General features: G+C 34.5%; 1 protein-coding gene and 2 long non-coding RNA genes across 7 annotated transcripts; 1 reads left to right on the top strand and 2 right to left on the bottom strand.

Annotated features, from left to right (window-relative positions):
• Window positions 1-153: 153 nt before the first annotated feature.
• LOC149730291 (uncharacterized) lies at window positions 154-1,140 on the bottom strand. The gene is made up of 4 exons (XR_016385875.1): window positions 825-1,140; window positions 605-639; window positions 272-352; window positions 154-211 (listed from the first exon to the last, which is right to left on the bottom strand). It is a non-coding gene; the product is annotated as an uncharacterized LOC149730291 (long non-coding RNA).
• Window positions 1,141-1,669: 529 nt separating this feature from the next.
• Window positions 1,670-2,523, top strand: LOC149730290 (uncharacterized). Of its 2 annotated transcripts, none has more exons than XR_016385874.1 (4): window positions 1,670-1,836; window positions 2,109-2,152; window positions 2,323-2,395; window positions 2,464-2,523. It is a non-coding gene; the product is annotated as an uncharacterized LOC149730290 (long non-coding RNA). The 2 variants fall into 2 exon arrangements; XR_016385873.1 differs by having other exon boundaries at window positions 2,323-2,403.
• A 3,914-nt stretch (window positions 2,524-6,437) lies between these two features.
• Window positions 6,438-17,165, bottom strand: LOC149730289 (sodium-coupled monocarboxylate transporter 1-like). Of its 4 annotated transcripts, none has more exons than XM_089886275.1 (14): window positions 16,870-17,165; window positions 14,465-14,746; window positions 13,963-14,150; window positions 13,510-13,575; window positions 13,041-13,160; window positions 12,558-12,712; window positions 11,405-11,545; window positions 10,693-10,822; window positions 10,418-10,506; window positions 9,805-9,982; window positions 9,400-9,486; window positions 8,775-8,995; window positions 8,434-8,534; window positions 6,438-7,657 (listed from the first exon to the last, which is right to left on the bottom strand). In XM_089886275.1, the coding sequence occupies exons 2-14, from the start codon at window positions 14,736-14,738 to the stop codon at window positions 7,416-7,418; spliced, it is 1,992 nt and encodes a 663-aa protein (XP_089742401.1). In that variant the 5' UTR covers window positions 14,739-14,746; window positions 16,870-17,165; the 3' UTR covers window positions 6,438-7,415. The 4 variants fall into 4 exon arrangements, with proteins under 4 accessions (XP_089742401.1, XP_089742402.1, XP_089742399.1 ...); XM_089886276.1 differs by lacking the exon at window positions 16,870-17,165 and adding an exon at window positions 15,696-16,851; XM_089886273.1 differs by lacking the exon at window positions 16,870-17,165 and adding an exon at window positions 15,742-16,851.
• Window positions 17,166-17,269: the final 104 nt, after the last annotated feature.

The following is a 17,269-nucleotide window of genomic DNA, read 5'->3' as shown; positions in this document are numbered from 1 at the left end:
TTTCGGTTTACAAACATCAGATTTATATTCTTGTGAAATACTGTAATTGGTTTCATTTAAAGAAAGATTTTCTAGGTTTTGCTTTTCGGTCTTACTAATCAAATGAAAGGTGTTTAAGCTAACACATACATTTCGCTGTAAAAGGAGCGCAAATAATTTGTTTTTGTTGTTTATTGAGTCAACAATTCCTTTCGCTCAGTGATAACTTCACCTGCATCAACATGATGTTGAAATAATAAAGTGTGAGATCAAAATAAAGAATTTAAAACACCTTCTCACTGAGTGATTGACTCTTATTCCATTCAACGCCACCTAAAATCTTTAACACGCCCCCCTTCCATCTCTTGTTCCGCTTTATTGAATAAAAAGAAAAAAATGCCCACAAAGTTAAATACGTGGTAACTCATAAGCTGGCACGAGGTGTATGAAACAAATCACCTGTGTTATAACGATTGTGGTTTTCCAGCCACGCATGCGGGCATAAATCAAGTTACGTTACTAGGTATTTATAAACATAATACATTTATAATGCATATAGGGTTAAAACAGCATGTCGATACAGAATACTGAATTAGTCGCAACAACACTTTAGGCTATAACTTACCGTTTCTGCCCATTTCGTGATCAAACTGCTGGTCACTAGAATAGCAAATTTAAGTTTGTTCATTAGAGTTTGTTTAATATTTATTTACATAGTAATTGCCACCGATATGTTATTAAAATTCACGACATTCTAAACAACGTTAAAAATTGAATATATCAAGTCTACTACAACCGTGCTTGTTCAATCTCGAATCAGTGTCATGTTTATTAGATATACTTACTTATCATTTAGATGTCTAATAAGTGGCCTTGGTCTGACTAACAAATCGGCGGACACCACAGAAGCTTGAATAACCACCAAGAGAAGAAGAGCAAAAACAATCTTTCGATCCATTTCGTTCAGATTTGTCTTGATCGGAATATGTTGGTGATTGTGGTCGGTGTGACCGCCTTTTATATTCTTAACAACCAATAATTCCACTGATAAGCAGCAAGAAATATTGTTTCTCTGGAACCGAATATTCCAGTACTTATGAAAAATCGTAAGAACTCTTCAGGAAGTTTCATCTTAGCTCTTATATTCAGGAACTAGAACTAAGCGGCGTTACTTGCCGGTATTGGAGTTGCTGAGATAGCGCATAGCGCCACGGTCGTTTCACAGAAGTAACCAACGATCACGCTCTAAAGGTTAATAAGTTAAAACATAAAAACGTTCAACAAGAAACTGTGTTGACACCGAATGCTTTTAACAGTGACATGTAAAAAACAGGCTATTTGGTGAAGTGTTTCTTGATATTTATTAACGGGCATATGTTTGTAGACTCAAACTTTATACGCTTTAAAGTTCAAAAACTTGTATTTACTGGCATGCAATGGAGACCTCAACAGTATAGAGTATTGTTGTTTAAAGTATAGTTCCGGTCTTACTGTATAGCCTACTGTGGAGCTTGAACCCCACTTTGTCGGTGGCAGCTCAATAGCAGTAAGAACTAAACCGGTTTCTGATTACTGAAACTTAAGTACAGGAATAATGCCTCCTGGAAGATATTGGCGCTGGGAGGCGATTCAAGCGATTATCATCAGTAGAATTATTGGTTGTTGAGAATATAAAAGGCGACCACATCGGCCACATAATCACCAACGTAGCCTATTACAGATAAATCTCAACGAAATGGATCGAAAGATGGTTTTTGCTCTTCTTCTCTTGGTGGTTCTTCAAGTCTCTACGGTTTCCCATGGATGGGTAAGGACTGCGTTGGGGGCAGCAGGGTATATACACCGTCGTTATAATCAGTGAGTATACAGTGCATATTTAGTAGTTGATGTGCTGTTTTATACAACATATGTTGTTGATATAAAATTAAGACTCTATAGAATTGTAATTTTAAAATGCCAACAAATTATCTAAAAAAAGTATAAAAATTTCCAAGCGCCAAATGCAAGAGAATGGCTTATCAAGGGTTACACGCTTGCAGCATTCATATTCGAACATTTAGGGCATATCGTTGGCAATCAAAATATTCCGTTGTCAATAAATATTAAACAAAGTTTTAAATCGTTCTTAGAAATCCCAGTGATCAGCTGCCTTTTAACGAAATGGATAACGATGGTAAGTTAATATTAAAGCCGTAGTTGTTACCAATTCGAGTTTATGTAGCCTATGTTTAACACGGGTGTTCTGTTTATAACACGGGTGTTCTGTTTCATACACCTTATGCCAGATTACGAGTTACCATGTATGTAACTTTGTGGGTGATTATTTTGTTTTATTCAATAAAGCGGAACAAGAGATGGAAGGGGGGAGTGTTAAAGATTTTAGGTGGCGTTGAACGGAATAAGAGTCAACCACTCAGTGAGAAGGTGTTTTAAACTGTTTATTTTGATCTCACACTTTATTATTTCAATATCATCTTGATGCAGGTGAAGTTATCACTGAGCGAAAGGAATTGTTGATTCAATAAACAACAATAATAATATGTACATTTGGTTTGTTTTGAATTGTAATACAGTGCTATATGAATGAAACTATTTAAACAAATGAGATTCTACCCCAACGTATGATACCGGTATCATGTGTTTGTACCAAAATTAAAAAAATGCGATTTTTGTCAAAATCGAAAAAATGAGATTCTACCCCAACGAATGATACCGGTTTTATGTGTTTGTACCAACATTAAAAAAAAATGATTTTTTTCCAAAGTCAAAAAAATGAGATTCTACCACAACGAATGATACCGGTATCATGTATTTGTACCAAAACTAAAAAAAAAAATGATTTTTTATCAAAGTTAAAAAAATGAAATTCTACCCCAACCCATGATACCGGTATCATGTGTTTGTACCAAAATTTAAAAAAGTTGATTTTTTATCAAGTTAAAAATATGTGATTTTACTCCAACGCATGATACCGGTATCATGTGTTTGTACCAAAATTAAAATAAATGATTTTTTACCAAAGTAAAAAAAAATGAGATTCTACCACAACGAATGATACCGGTATCATGTGTTTGTACCAATATTAAAAAAAATGATTTTTTATCAAAGTTAAAAAAATGAAATTCTACCCCAACCCATGATACCGGTATCATGTGTTTGTACCAAAACTCAAAAAAATTGATTTTTTTATCAAAGTTAAAAATATGAGATTTTACTCCAACGCATGATACCGGTATCATGTGTTTGTACCAAAATTAAAATAAATGATTTTTTACCAAAGTAAAAAAAAATGAGATTCTACCACAACGAATGATACCGGTATCATGTGTTTGTACCAATATTAAAAAAAATGATTTTTTACCAAAGTAAAAAAAAATTAGTTTTTTACAAAAGTCAAAAAATTGAGATTCTACCCCAACGCATGATACCGGTATCATGTGTTTGTACCAATATTAAAAAAAATGATTTTTTGCCAAATTCAAAAAAATTAATTTTTTACAAAAGTCAAAAAATTGAGATTCTACCCCAACGCATGATACCGGTATCATGTGTTTGTACCAACATTAAAAAAATGTGTTTTTTGCCAAAGTTAAAAAATGAGATTCTGCCCCAACGTATGATACCGGGGTATCCGGGGTATCATGTGTTTGTACCAAAATTTAAAAAAATGAGATTTTACCCCAACGCATGATACCGGTATCATGTGTTTGTACCAAAACTCAAAAAAGTTGATTTTTTATCAAAGTTAAAAAATGAGATTCTACCCCAACCAATGATACTGGTATTATGTGTTTGTACGAAAATTCCAAAATGCGATTTTTGTCAAAATCGAAAAAAATGAGATTCTACCCCAACGAATGATACCGGTTTCATGTGTTTGTACCAAAACTAAAAAAAATGATTTTTTGACAAAGTCAACAAAAAGACAAAGTCAAAAAAATGAGATTCTACCGCAACGTATGATACCGGTATCATGTGTTTGTACCAAAACTCAAAAAAGTTAAATTTTTAACAAAGTTAAAAAAATGAAATTCTGCCCCAACCCATGATACCGGTACCATGTGTTTGTACCAAAACTTAAAAAAGTTGATTTTTTATCAAAGTAAAAAAAATGAGATTTTACTCCAACGCATGATACCGGTTTCATGTGTTTGTACCAAAACTAAAAAAAAATGATTTTTTGACAAAGTCAAAAAAATGAGATTCTACCCCAACGAATGATACCGGTATCATGTGTTTGTACCAAAACCTAAAAATGTTGATTTTTTATCAAAGTTAAAAAAATGAGATTTTACCCCAACGCATGATACCGGTATCATGTGTTTGTACCAACATTAAAAAAATGTTTTTATTGCCAAAGTTAAAAAATGAGATTCTACCCCAACGAATGATACCGGTATCATGTGTTTGTACCAAAATTTTAAAAAATGAGATTTTTGCCAAAGTTAAAAAAATGTGATTTTACCCCAACGCATGATACCGGTATCATGTGTTTGTACCAAAACTCAAAAAAGTTGATTTTTTTATCAAAGTTTAAAAAAAATGATATTTTACCCCAACGCATGATACCGGTATCATGTGTTTGTACCAACATTAAAAAAAAAATGATTTTTTGCCAAAGTCGAAAAAATGAGATTCTACCCCAACGTATGATACCGGGGTATCCGGGGTATCATGTGTTTGTACCAACATTAAAAAAAAATGATTTTTTCCAAATTCAAAAAAATGAAATTCTACCCCAACGCATGATACCGGTATCATCTGTTTGTACCAAAATTAAAAAAAAATAGATTTTTGCCAAATTCACAAAAATGAGATTCTACCCCAGCGCATGATACCAGTATCATGTGTTTGTACCAACATTAAAAAAATGTTTTTATTGCCAAAGTTAAAAAAATGAGATTCTACCCCAACGTATGATACCGGGGTATCCGGGGTATCATGTGTTTGTACCAAAGTTCAAAAAAAATGATTTTTTCCAAATTCAAAAAAATGAAATTCTACCCCAACGCATGATACCGGTATCATCTGTTTGTACCAAAATTAAAAAAAAATAGATTTTTGCCAAATTCACAAAAATGAGATTCTACCCCAGCGCATGATACCAGTATCATGTGTTTGTACCAACATTAAAAAAAATGTTTTTATTGCCAAAGTTAACAAAATGAGATTCTACCCCAACGCATGATACCAGGGTATCATGTGTTTGTACCAAAGCTCAAAAATGTTGATTTTTTGCCAAAGTCACAAAAATGAGATTCTACTCCGACGCATGATACCGGTATTATGTGTTTGTACCAAAACTAAAAAAATATTTTTTTTCCCAAATAGAAAAAATGAGATTTCACCCCAACGCATGATACCGGTATCATGTGTTTGTACCAAAACTCAAAAAAGTTGATTTTTATCAAAGTTAAAAAAATGAGATTCTACTCCAACGCATGATGCTGGTATCATATGTTTGTACCAACATTAAAAAATGATTTTTTGCCAAATTCAAAAAAATGAGATTCTAAATAAATGAGATTTTTGCCAAAGTCAAAAAAATGAGATTCTACCCCAACGCACGATATTAGGGTATTATGTGTTTGTACCAAAGCTCAAAAAAGTTGATTTTTAATCAAAGTCAAAAAATGAGATTCTACCTTAACGCATGATACCGGTATACCGGTAAAAAATCATTTTTTTAGTTTTGGTATAAACACATGATACCGGTATCATGTGTTTGTACCAAAACTCAAAAAAGTTGATTTTTAATCAAAGTCAAAAAATGAGATTCTACCCCAACGCATGATACCGGTATCATGTGTTTATACCAAAACTAAAAAAATGATTTTTTGACAAAGTCAAAAAATGAGATTCTACTCCAACGAATGATACTGGTATCATGTGTTTGTACCAAAACTCAAAAAAGTTGATTTTTTGCCAAAGTCGAAAAATGAGATTTCACCCCAACGCATGATACCGGTATCATGTGTTTGTACCAACAATAAAAAAATGATTTTTTTTGACAAAGTCAAAAAAATGAGATTCTACCCCAACGCATGATAACCGTATCATGTGTTTGTACCAAAACTCAGAATTTTTTTTATAGAAAGACACTTTTATTTAGCACATATATTATATCACTCATTTATGAATGAAAATATTACCATTCTATATAAAAGTTGCAATTTTTCTAATAATTTGCAAATATTATATTTTTAAATACTAAATTTTAATAATTTCACATCGGACACGCGTTGTTTAACACTGAAGATTTACACCAGATGAAACTGCGTAATGTATTTTAAAGTCACTCTTATGAGCTGCGGCATACTGGCATTAAGTATAACTATCCCCATCCTTTAAAACTTTACCTTTGAAACATAACAATTCTTCCAAACTTCCAAAAGACGGGTGCAATATAGACGACTTGCTAGAAACAATGATGCTCTTTACTACAAACCACACAACCATGAATGCAAAATGATTTATTGATGTTGAAAACGCGTATATGCATTTCAGTTATTTTTATTGTTTGCTGGCTTATGACAATGGGGCAGCAATACGGTCACCCAATACGTCCAAGTTTTCCACTGAAGAAAAAAACTTAGATTTAAATAAAAAAAATGTGTTACACTATTTATTTTTTTAGATTTAAACATATATAGTAATATATGAAATATCTGCAATGTTTTTAGATTTTCTAGAATTTTCACCCCCAAAACGTAAATACAGTACTGGGTAAGATGGGACACCAAATATCCTGACCGCGTTTTAAACAATTAACAACGGTCTATGGGAGTCGTGAGGATACGGTTTTATAATCCTTTGAATGTTCTATGTTTACTACCAAATTGGACGAGAAAATACAATTTAAACCAAGCAGGGGACACAGAAGCGATATATTAGTAGTTACAGAGGTTTAAATCAAAATCCTATTGTATAAAAAGTAATTAAAAAAGTTTTTCATAAACTTGGTATACCATTACACAAGAACAGACTAAAAACAAGGAAAGACGTTAAAATGCTACGATGTTATTTAAATTCCGACCACGCGAGAATAAAGTAAGTTAAATTCATTTAAATACATTATAAGTAAACTTAAACCTATGCACAGATATTTTAACACTGGGTAAGTGTATAAGTAACTATCCATAAATCATTCAAGGATGTTGTATATAAACGGTTACCTTTTTATAGTTAATAGCACTGTTTTGATTGATTTTTAAAACGTATTTAGCAATATATAGGCTATATAAACATATTGTTTATTTTGCTGCCGGATTGTAAACAATAAACCACTTGTCTAGGTAAAAATAAAAACGTTTGTTGATAGTTTACTTTACAGCGAGTTAAAAATATTATTTCTTGTACATCTGTCTTTCGACGTTTGATCAATATCTGTTAATCGAACGTGTTGAAATATGACTTTCAAACGAGCATGGCGTAGATTAGAAGCTGGACTCTTTTTCCGCAACCAGACTTTCGTCGCTGGTAATTACAATATCAGGAACCGTGTTCACTGGAACGTAGCCTGTAAACTCTCCTGGTTGAGGAGGAGAGATAACTTGGGCGTGAGCGACGTCTGAAGGCGAATACCAACTAGATGAACGCTCCAAGTTTTTACCGTCGTCATCTTTGAAGAAAAGGTGGCATAACAGTTCTCGCTTTGGGGGAGAACCCTTAGTACAACCTGTTGATATAAACTCTTAATAGGGGTCCCTGTATTTGTGATTTGTGTACAGTACTGTAGGAAAAATATGGGACCCTTTAGCACATAATATCCAAATATCCTGATCGTGTTTTAAACAATTAACACCGGTCTATGGGAGTCGTGTAGATACGGTTCTATAATTCTTTGAATATTCTTTGTTTACTACCAAATAAGACGATAAAACAGAACGAAAAGGTGTTCCATCTCCTCCACTCTACTATATCTCATTGAGTCTAGTTATTACACTTAAAACTTTGTGAACTAGACCTATAGTTGATAAATGGTAGAAACACGAACAAGACAGCATGGACTGAAACTAGACTTGTTGGATTAAGTGAACATGTTTTGTTCACCGGGATCAAGAGATAGTTTTAAAACAATGACAATAGTGCTATATGGGGTAAGATAGGATACCGTTAGAACATAATATCCCATATTCCCGATCTTGTTTTAAACAATCAACTCTCTTAAGGTTCGCGCGACAAAAATGATATATAGTAGGGTGGGGGAAGTTGGGACACATTTGAACTCTATTTTCTCGTCCAATGTGGTAGTAAACAAGGAACTTTCAAATAATTATAAAACTATATGCCCAAGACTCCCATAGACCGTTGTTAACTGTTTAAAACACGACCAGGATATTCGGATATTATGCGCCAAAGGTGTCCCATCTTCCCCCATCCTACTATACTTCTGTAAATCTCCTTTGTTTACTACCAAATTAGACAAAGTAAATAGTAGTTGTATCTATTTACCAGTTAATGCGCTGACGATGGAGCCAACTAAGATTACGTTGACGAAGCCAAACAGTGGAATATAGATGTATGACATCGCGTATAGGTCAGCTATGGGCGGTCTGTGGTAAAAAATCAAGTCTGTTATTGCGGAGGTAAATAAGTTTAAAAAGCTGGTGCAATGAACATATCTAGACTGTGGACACTAATGCATTTTGTCTTTAAGCTGAAAAATCGTGTCCAATTTCGTTTCAAAAGGACAAAAATCATTTCCACGTTCCGTCTCCCATTCGGAAAGACTTTATCAGGTAATGTAAAAATATTTCATTAAAAATGTATTGTGCAATTTATATTTAACAAACCTGTCATCGTATGTCGTCTGTAAAAGAATGTCCGACGTCGTTGCTTCTAAACTTGCAGTCGAAGTAAAGTATGTCTGGTTCAAAGTGCTACCCACTGCGGGACAACCTTCGGTAGTTCTCGGCAATATTCGGAAGAATTCGGAAGGGATCGGATAAATAACTGAACCGATGAAAATCCACACAGTTGATGCAAAACCAGCAATTATTCCAGATAGTGCGCCCTTTTAATAAAAACACACATATATACATTCATCGTATAGACTCTTGCATATTACAATACTTTTTGGGGATTTATTTACTTACCCAGATGTTTATTTATTCGGCGCTGTGGCCGTGTGTGTTGGGCAAGTCACCTACGGCAAAACCGAGTGGCCACTTATGGGTTGGCTAAAGTGTCAGCCATACGTTACAGTATTGAAAATAAATAGAAAGAATTCCCCGAAAAAATTACATTTAGGGTAACTTGCATTCTGCAAAGTCGCATTTGTGGTAAGCGGGCAAGAGGTGTATATGAAATATGACTTGAAGTTTATAGCGACTATCGTTACATCGCTCACCAATAAAAAAAAATACATTTATTTATTTGAACAAAATTTGTTTACTTGTACACTCAAATAGAACTCACCCATTTGTTGGTAAACGGCATCAACATCCCCATTGTAAATACACCAACTATTGGCCCACTAACGATTCCGTGTATGCTGTATGCCATCTGAAAAAAATTACAGGATATTTTAATTTAAAATGCTCAGGAAAATAATATTTTTCTACAAGTTAATTCACATAATAGTTGTTGTCTGAATTAAATAATGTTCTTTTTAGTTATCTCTTTAAAAACGGTTGTAAAGACCAAATTATTAAAATACAAAAATCCCTTTTAAAGAATTAATAATAAAACCGTATCCTCACGACTCCCACAGACCGTTGTTAATTTTTCAACACACATTCAGGATATTTAGATATTATGTGCTAAAAGTGTCCCATCCTCCTCAGACCTTTATGCTGCAGATAAGATAACGTGTTCGCTTACCCTTATCAAGCCTCCTATAACAGAAGCCATGTAAGCCAGCAGTATGTACAACACTCCAGATACAAGCACAAGAACCTTGGATAGTATGGTGTAGGTTCTCGGTCGCCAATTAGTGTAAGGTCGAATAAAATCTTCCAATGCAACGCAGGCCATGGCGTTCATGCCAGATGATATTGTACTGGAAGTAATGGCAATGTTATGTACTGTGGGATAAGATGAAATACAGTAAAGAAATAATATCCCATATTTCTTGTATTTAAATAGGCCATTGACGATGCCATTTAGGCGAAATATATATCATATATGATACAACTAGTTAAACTTAATTTTTGTCTGTTACATTTTCGTGGCACCAGATCCTTACTGTATTTGCTTTCACAAGAATCGTTTAACTCTATGAGCACCAGATCAGGGTCAGATTCCCGAAATTTATTGCACTTATATTTCCAATAGTCGTGTTTTTACCAATTAAAAATGCTCTTTTAGAGTCGTGAAGATACGTTTTTTAAAATGCTCTTTGTATACCAATAAGTGGGACGACAAACAGAATGAAAATATGTGTCATCTCACTATACATACTATATAGAAATTTGTGTATAAACATTCAAGCTACCTTAACGAACTGCTGTACACGCCGGCCACGAAGAGTCCGGGAATTCCCGGGTACTTCCCCAGAATATCCATGACGATAAATGGAAATAACTGGAAAAAAGTGAACAACTTTATAGAACCAGCAAAACTAAATTTTCCACTACGTGCGCTTAGTTTTATAGAGTTATAGCTTGCTGGTTCACGTTTTAGTGAGTTTTGAAATTGTAAAACAAAAAATAAAATTGAAAAAAGAGAGTTTTTTGAGGGGTTTTCCAGACACACAAAAGTGAATCCAACCTGGTCAGATTTTCCGATCTGTTTGCTGTCGATTGGATCACAATCCTTATAGGTTGCGTAGATGGTCAAGCCAGTCATACCAGCTAGAACAAGGATAATAACAAGACCAAACGCGTTCCATAAGATTGCCCTGTTATGGATTTGAATGTTTTACGTCAATATGTATTTTATCTTTTTTTAATTTACAGCTCATTAAAAAAACGCCTGTAAGTATGAACGTATTTATACCTTGGCGGGGAATGTGTAACAACAGTTAGTATAACACCTACTGTGTTCTATTTCATAGCTCAATATCACACACGCCAACAATGGTGGCAGCATCGAGCATCTAACACGATATCCCATGGTGATATTACGGTCATTATAACCGCTGTGCCGCTTGACTATATCATGACTCGGCATCTTAACATTATAATACAACATATAATTAACATTATCATATTCTAAATGAGTGAGGTCTTTGAGCACCAAGAAAGTAGGCCAGATTTGGTCATTTCCTATAATATAGTAGGGGTAAGGGAAGATGGGACACCTGTTCATTCTATTTTTTTTCTAATTTCGTAGTAAACAAAGAACACTCAAAGAATTATAAAACCATATCCTCACAACTCCCATAAATCGTTGTTAATTGTTTAAAACACGATCAGGATATTTGGATATTATGTGCTAAAAGTGTCCCAACTTTCCCCACCCAACTATAATTCACACTTACTTTTTTGCTTCTCTCTTGGTCCTACAGCAAACGTATCTTTGAACCTGAGCTTGGTTTACCCCGTTTATTCCAAGCCAAAATATAGAACCTCCGAACATGATCGACCAAAACGTATGTCGGATTCTCGGATCGAACTCAAAACTATGAAAGTTAAAATATTTTATCCGTGACTGACAATTTGGACAACTTATAACTACATAATATGCAACGATATTGAACTATAAGCTGTAAGCCTCTGAATTGGAGTAGTTGTTGTTAAGTACCTTGCAAACGCAGATAACGGTCGCACGTCGAACATGGTATATATGTCATCTAAACCACTTTGCTACATATAAAAGAATAAGCGAGCAGAATTTATTTACCCTGACGTGTCTTGTCCATGCGTGGCGGAGCAACGACAGTCGTGATAACACGGATGCTCTGTGTCATACATCTTGTGTCCGCTTACGAGTTACCGCTTATGTAACTTTTTAGGTGATTGTGTTTTTTGACCTATTTTGTTCTTACTGATAATTATAAAAAAAACCATTCGACTCCTGGGTTAGAGAATTGCTTTGCCTTTGATCAGTGTTGTTTGATTCAGTACGAATATCGTGAAGTTGACACCAGATAATGTAAACGAATTTAAAGTTACAACTTTGTGTAAGTTCATTATGAATGTCTTTAAATATTTGAACAGAAGCGATAAAATATTGTCTACCCTTGGTGCGGCGTATTTACTTTGAATTTCATGCCTTTTACATTAAATTCGTGGTTTCAAACTTTACCAAAATTATTTTTTGCAGTTGATTATGTGACTTTGAATAAGGGAGTGAATAAATGTAACTTATTTTTTCCTCGCGTGGCAAGACAACGACAGGCATTATAACACACGTGTACTGTTTTATACACCTCAAGCAGGCTTACGAGATCGCTGTTTGTAACTTGCCCTGACGTAGAACGAACAAAGATCAACCGTGATAACGTTAAGCGAATACTTGTGTTCAATCGCCCATGCATTCGATATTATAAAGGGAATTCACACACTAGATACTATACTGTATGCATCTTACACCTTGACATGACATTAACTTTGAGAAACTATATGTACGTCTATATTTATATATCATAGACACTTTACGACAGTTAAACAGCATATTTTTATACAACTTACTTAACAAAGTCGATACGACCACCATTGTATGCTGATTCCCAGATAACACCGAAGCCACCAAGGTTGATACTGCCTTGTATAATAACCGCCAGGAACCCAATGATCATAATAATAGCTTGGAACACATCGGTCCATATCACTGCTTTTAAACCACCCTGTAAGATATAGATAGTATTTAAGTTGTTACTTAGACGATAGGGTCACTGGTTTTGAAGAGAGCGTGCATTTCTATTGACAGGCAAAGTGATCAATAAACGAATGATTGATTCTTACATGGGCACGACAGTCGTTATAACATGGGTGTTCTGTTTCATACACCTCGTGTCCGCAAGCGTCGAGCTCAAGCGTTTACGTTCTGCGCTACAGCTACAGGCGAGCGCTCTGATTCTTGTGCCATGGCGCGAACAGTTCCTTATTTTATTTAGGTCTGTACTGTTCTTGACAAAAAAGATCATATATGTATATACATACACAATTACTTACCAAGACCGTATAGAATATACACACGACGCCTGTTGTCAATATCGCCACCCACAAATCAAAGCCTGTTGTTTCACTCAATGCAAGAGCAGGACCGTAAATAACAATTCCTCCGTAGATTAACTAAAAAAAGCATATTTTTTAACCATTTTTTTTTCAGTACAAGAACACATAATTTGGGCATGTTTAAATGTATATTGTTGGTACAAGTTGTTACATTCGGTATAACAAAACTATAAAGTAAAGAGAGCAGAGCACCAATGAGTGGCTACGTATATTTATAAATTGATTAATAAAGAAAAGTATAAATACGCATTGTAATGTAATTAAAAGCAAATCACATTTTACCGAAATGTTATAATAACATGAGTAATTTGTATTTTTGTATTCTTACCCTCCGCAAATACTTTTAATACATATAGATAAACAGATTAAATAACTTGAACGTTTTAAATGACATGTTTCTACTTACTGACAGGAACATGTACATTGAGGTGACGAAAAGGCGAACTGGTCTATTGAACCGCATCTCCAAATACTGTGGAATACATATGTTTATATTAAATTATACTTTTTCTACTGTAAACTTATACGAAAATATTAAGGTGTCTCAGTATAGTTATAACACAAGCATTCTTACGCATCGTGCCCGCTTAAGAGTTACCACGTATGTAACTTTGTGAATAAATGTTATTTTGACAGTTTTGACAACCCATAATGGACTACTGGGTCGGAGAAATTAGCATTATGCGTCTTCCCAAAAAACACATATCAGTACGCCAACAGTACATTGACAATCCCTTTCACTCTTGTCAAATGCAAAGTAGATTAGAGACTGTGCCACAGCGCAGTCAAATTTTACTTAATAGGGTAAATAGGGTATAATAATATAAATATAAATGAACGTCTTTATTCTATACCGTACCTCGTATGTACTACTGATGCCCAAGTCATAGAAAACGGGCATGAAGACCCACCCTATGATAAAGGGTACGATGGCATACACAAGAGCATACCAGGTGAACATTGTACCGTACACATAGTATTCAACGGGGGCGCCTAATATCGTGACCGACGACATGAAACTGGCGATCAAACTCATTGCAACAGGACCTGGAAAATTTTAACTGTGTTAAAACTGAATAATAGTTAAAGTAAAGAATGAATCAGGTTAAAGTATTTATCCTCGTGTATGGTGGGCAAACGGCTGTCGTTATAACACGGGTGTTCTGTTTCACACACTTCGTGCTGGCTTACAATTTACAATATATTTTACTTTGAATTTTGAATTCGTAACCGACTATATTTGTTTTCCCAAAATATTTGCAACTTCTCTCTTCATACTTACAGGACATCCTATGTCGATATATCTAGCATATAGGATTAGGTTTAACTGTATAAACATGCATTAAAAGATATCGGGTTACCGTATGACATTTGGCGGCCTGCCATTAAGTAATCTTCCGGGGTGAGCTCAGATTTTCTCCGATCCTTGAGCGCGAAAAAAACACCAATGGCGGCCGAAGTCAACAGCATTATAACGAACATCACATAATCGACTGCATGGAAAGTATTTTTTATCTTCGGCGCCAATGTAGCTTCTGACGTAATAGCTTCGAATGATGACGTCATGTAGTTGATGAAGTGAGACGTCATGGAATTTTGTGACGTCATAACGGGAAAGTTTGGTGGTGACGTCATAGTCAGGTCTGAATGTACATTGCGATGTTAAAAAAGTTAACTAACGAAACATTTTATGTCAGAAAACCAGTTTGAGCAATAAAAACGCCAAGTAGCAATTGTAGTAGAATAATGAGCAACGTTTTTTTAGAACTATTGCAAAAAAAAACTTTTAAGAAGTTATTTAAAAGAGCAAATTTAAGATTATTGTTCTTTTTGCGAGTAAGCTGAATCTTAGTGAGTCAGTCTAAAACTTTAAGTAGGCGATATAATGAAGTATGAGGGTACGAATCTATGTATAAGTTTAATTTGCCATAGGCAAACATAGCAATCAAATGCAGAGCGACATAAAGAAATTGGGCTGATAAACTTTTTTTAATAGAGGGGCTTATTTACACCTTATATTAAAATAGTTGTGAGCTTATAATTAATTGCCTAATTTACGCTGCTGCCACGAATACATCGAACAAATAGGTTTGTGTTATTATACCTGTTTAAAATAGGATCCAAAATAATGTATAGTGGGGTGGGGGAAGGTGGGACACCTTTAGCACAAAATATATAAATATCCTGGTCGTGTTTTAAACAATGGTCTATGAAAGTCGCGAGGACAAGGTTTTATAATTCTTTAAATGTTCTTTGTTTACTTCGAAAATGTACGAGAAAATAGAATGAAAAGGTGTCCCATCTCTCTCCATCCTACTATATATTAGCAGTAAAAAATGCAAAGACAAAAATATTTTTTTAGTGAGTAAGCAATTCTTCTAAGTAAAAAACGCAATCATAAAAAAGGTTTTTATGTTTTTTCTCTTGTTACAGAAAAAAATATAAATTAAAGAAAAAGCAAGTTTAAACAATTAACATAGTAACACATATCCAACTATTTAAAATCAAGCATTATTGTAAAGTTGTAGTAAACAGAGCGTAGGCCCTACATATGGCAATGTTGCACACCAAAACGTTATCTTCTCTATTTACCTTCTGTCTACTTCAAACTATTCCCTTTATGTACTTATTTACTTACTTCTATATGACTTAAATTACTAAAAATTTCCTCCTTTCCCAAAAACTGGATCCCTATTCTATTTTAAACTTTAAGCGTTTACCTTCTTAGTCGCTCAAATTCTTGCAATACGATTGCAGACTTTACAGCAAAAGAGCTTCCGATTTAGTGGTTATAAGTGCGCAAATACGGGTCAATGATTAACGAAGAGTGGGTCCAACGCATGAGTAAATTTCTTTATGTATGGCGCGCTTTTGCCTCAAAGTTATTTTTTTACTTTTAGAAACTTGTATGAAAGTAACATGCTCCATTGCACTTTTTGGTTTAATTTTAAAAAGTGGGCGTGTTCATTGTGTGCAGTTACTTTCTAGTTAAGATAAAAAACATAGTTTGCAAGAAAGGGAAACCTTTGCTCTAGAAAACGTAAACCCTCACGGCTACGCATGGTTGCAGACGTAGCCGTGAGAACCTTCTTTGGTGGGGCGGTTTCGAAAAAAAAAAACGTGTGACAACGATAAGCAAAATCTTGTTAACCATGCTATAGATCTAGGACACGAACGCGTTAACCGTAACTGCTAAATGGAAAAGGCAAACATAATATCCCTAATATAACACTGTGGGGAGAGATGGGACATCTTTAGCACAGAATATCCAAATATCCTGATCGTGTTTTTAAACAATTAACAAACAACGGTCTATGGGAGTTGTGAGGATACGGTTTTATAATTCTTCGAATTTTCTTTGTTTACTACGAAATGGGCCGAGAAGATAGAATGAAAAGAGTGATGACTGCGTTTTCCTCTGTTTTTTAAAACGCCTCTGATAGAAACATAATAAAGGAGATCGGGGTAAGATGGTTCATGTTTGTCCTCCAATTTAGTAGTAAACAAGTAATAGCCTCAAGACTTTAAATTACGTTGTTATTTGTTTAAAAACGCCACTGCAACAAACTTAGTCAATTTTCGTTTATAAACTTTGTTCTTAGGGAGATTTTCATAACAATTCAAAACATGTCTAATAAATTTGTTTTACTCCTTTGTGAGTGATTCTCTGGCCAATTACGCGAATACTTAGACTAATGGTGAAATAGAAACACTAAACAAAGACGGGTAAAATAACTAATTTAGAGTTTATGTTACTTAAACTTACCAAATCATTGTTGTGACACAAGACGGCACGAGGTTTTCTTTGCTCTTCATATTCTTCCGCTACAATAGTTCCAACATCTATCGTTGCTTTAACAGTTAGCGCACAACTGATTTTTAGCGCACAACTGATTTTTTTTCGTGAAATTAACGATTTTTCTTTTCACCATACGTCTTTACTGTACATGCTATAGTTCTTATAAATCAGCAGACAGCGCATTGACCCGAATTCGAAATTTGCGGGGTTGCTTGATAAAATAGATGCCCGGACGCAAGGACACCTTTGCAAGCATATATGTTAGTGTTCTGAGGTTTAAGTTCAAAGTAACATACATGGTAACTCGTAAGCTGGCACGAGGTGTTAAACCCGTGTGATAACGACTGTAGTTTTCCGGCCACGCGAG

This window comes from Ciona robusta, chromosome 10 (assembly GCF_009617815.1).
Source record: "Ciona robusta chromosome 10, ASM961781v2".
Taxonomy (NCBI): Eukaryota; Metazoa; Chordata; class Ascidiacea; order Phlebobranchia; family Cionidae; genus Ciona; species Ciona robusta.
This window is presented reverse-complemented; position numbering and strand designations above follow the sequence as displayed.

What these genes read in the sequence shown, in the direction of transcription:
- LOC149730289 (XM_089886275.1), bottom strand. Translation starts at nt 14,738, where the DNA reads ATGACGTCACCACCAAACTTTCCCGTTATGACGTCACAAAATTCCATG. An exon ending in GCATCAGTAGTACATACGAG is followed by an intron (nt 13,576 to 13,962) that starts GTACGGTATAGA and finishes TGTATTCCACAG; the next exon opens with TATTTGGAGATGCGGTTCAA. An exon ending in GTGTACAGCAGTTCGTTAAG is followed by an intron (nt 9,983 to 10,417) that starts GTAGCTTGAATG and finishes CATTACTTCCAG; the next exon opens with TACAATATCATCTGGCATGA.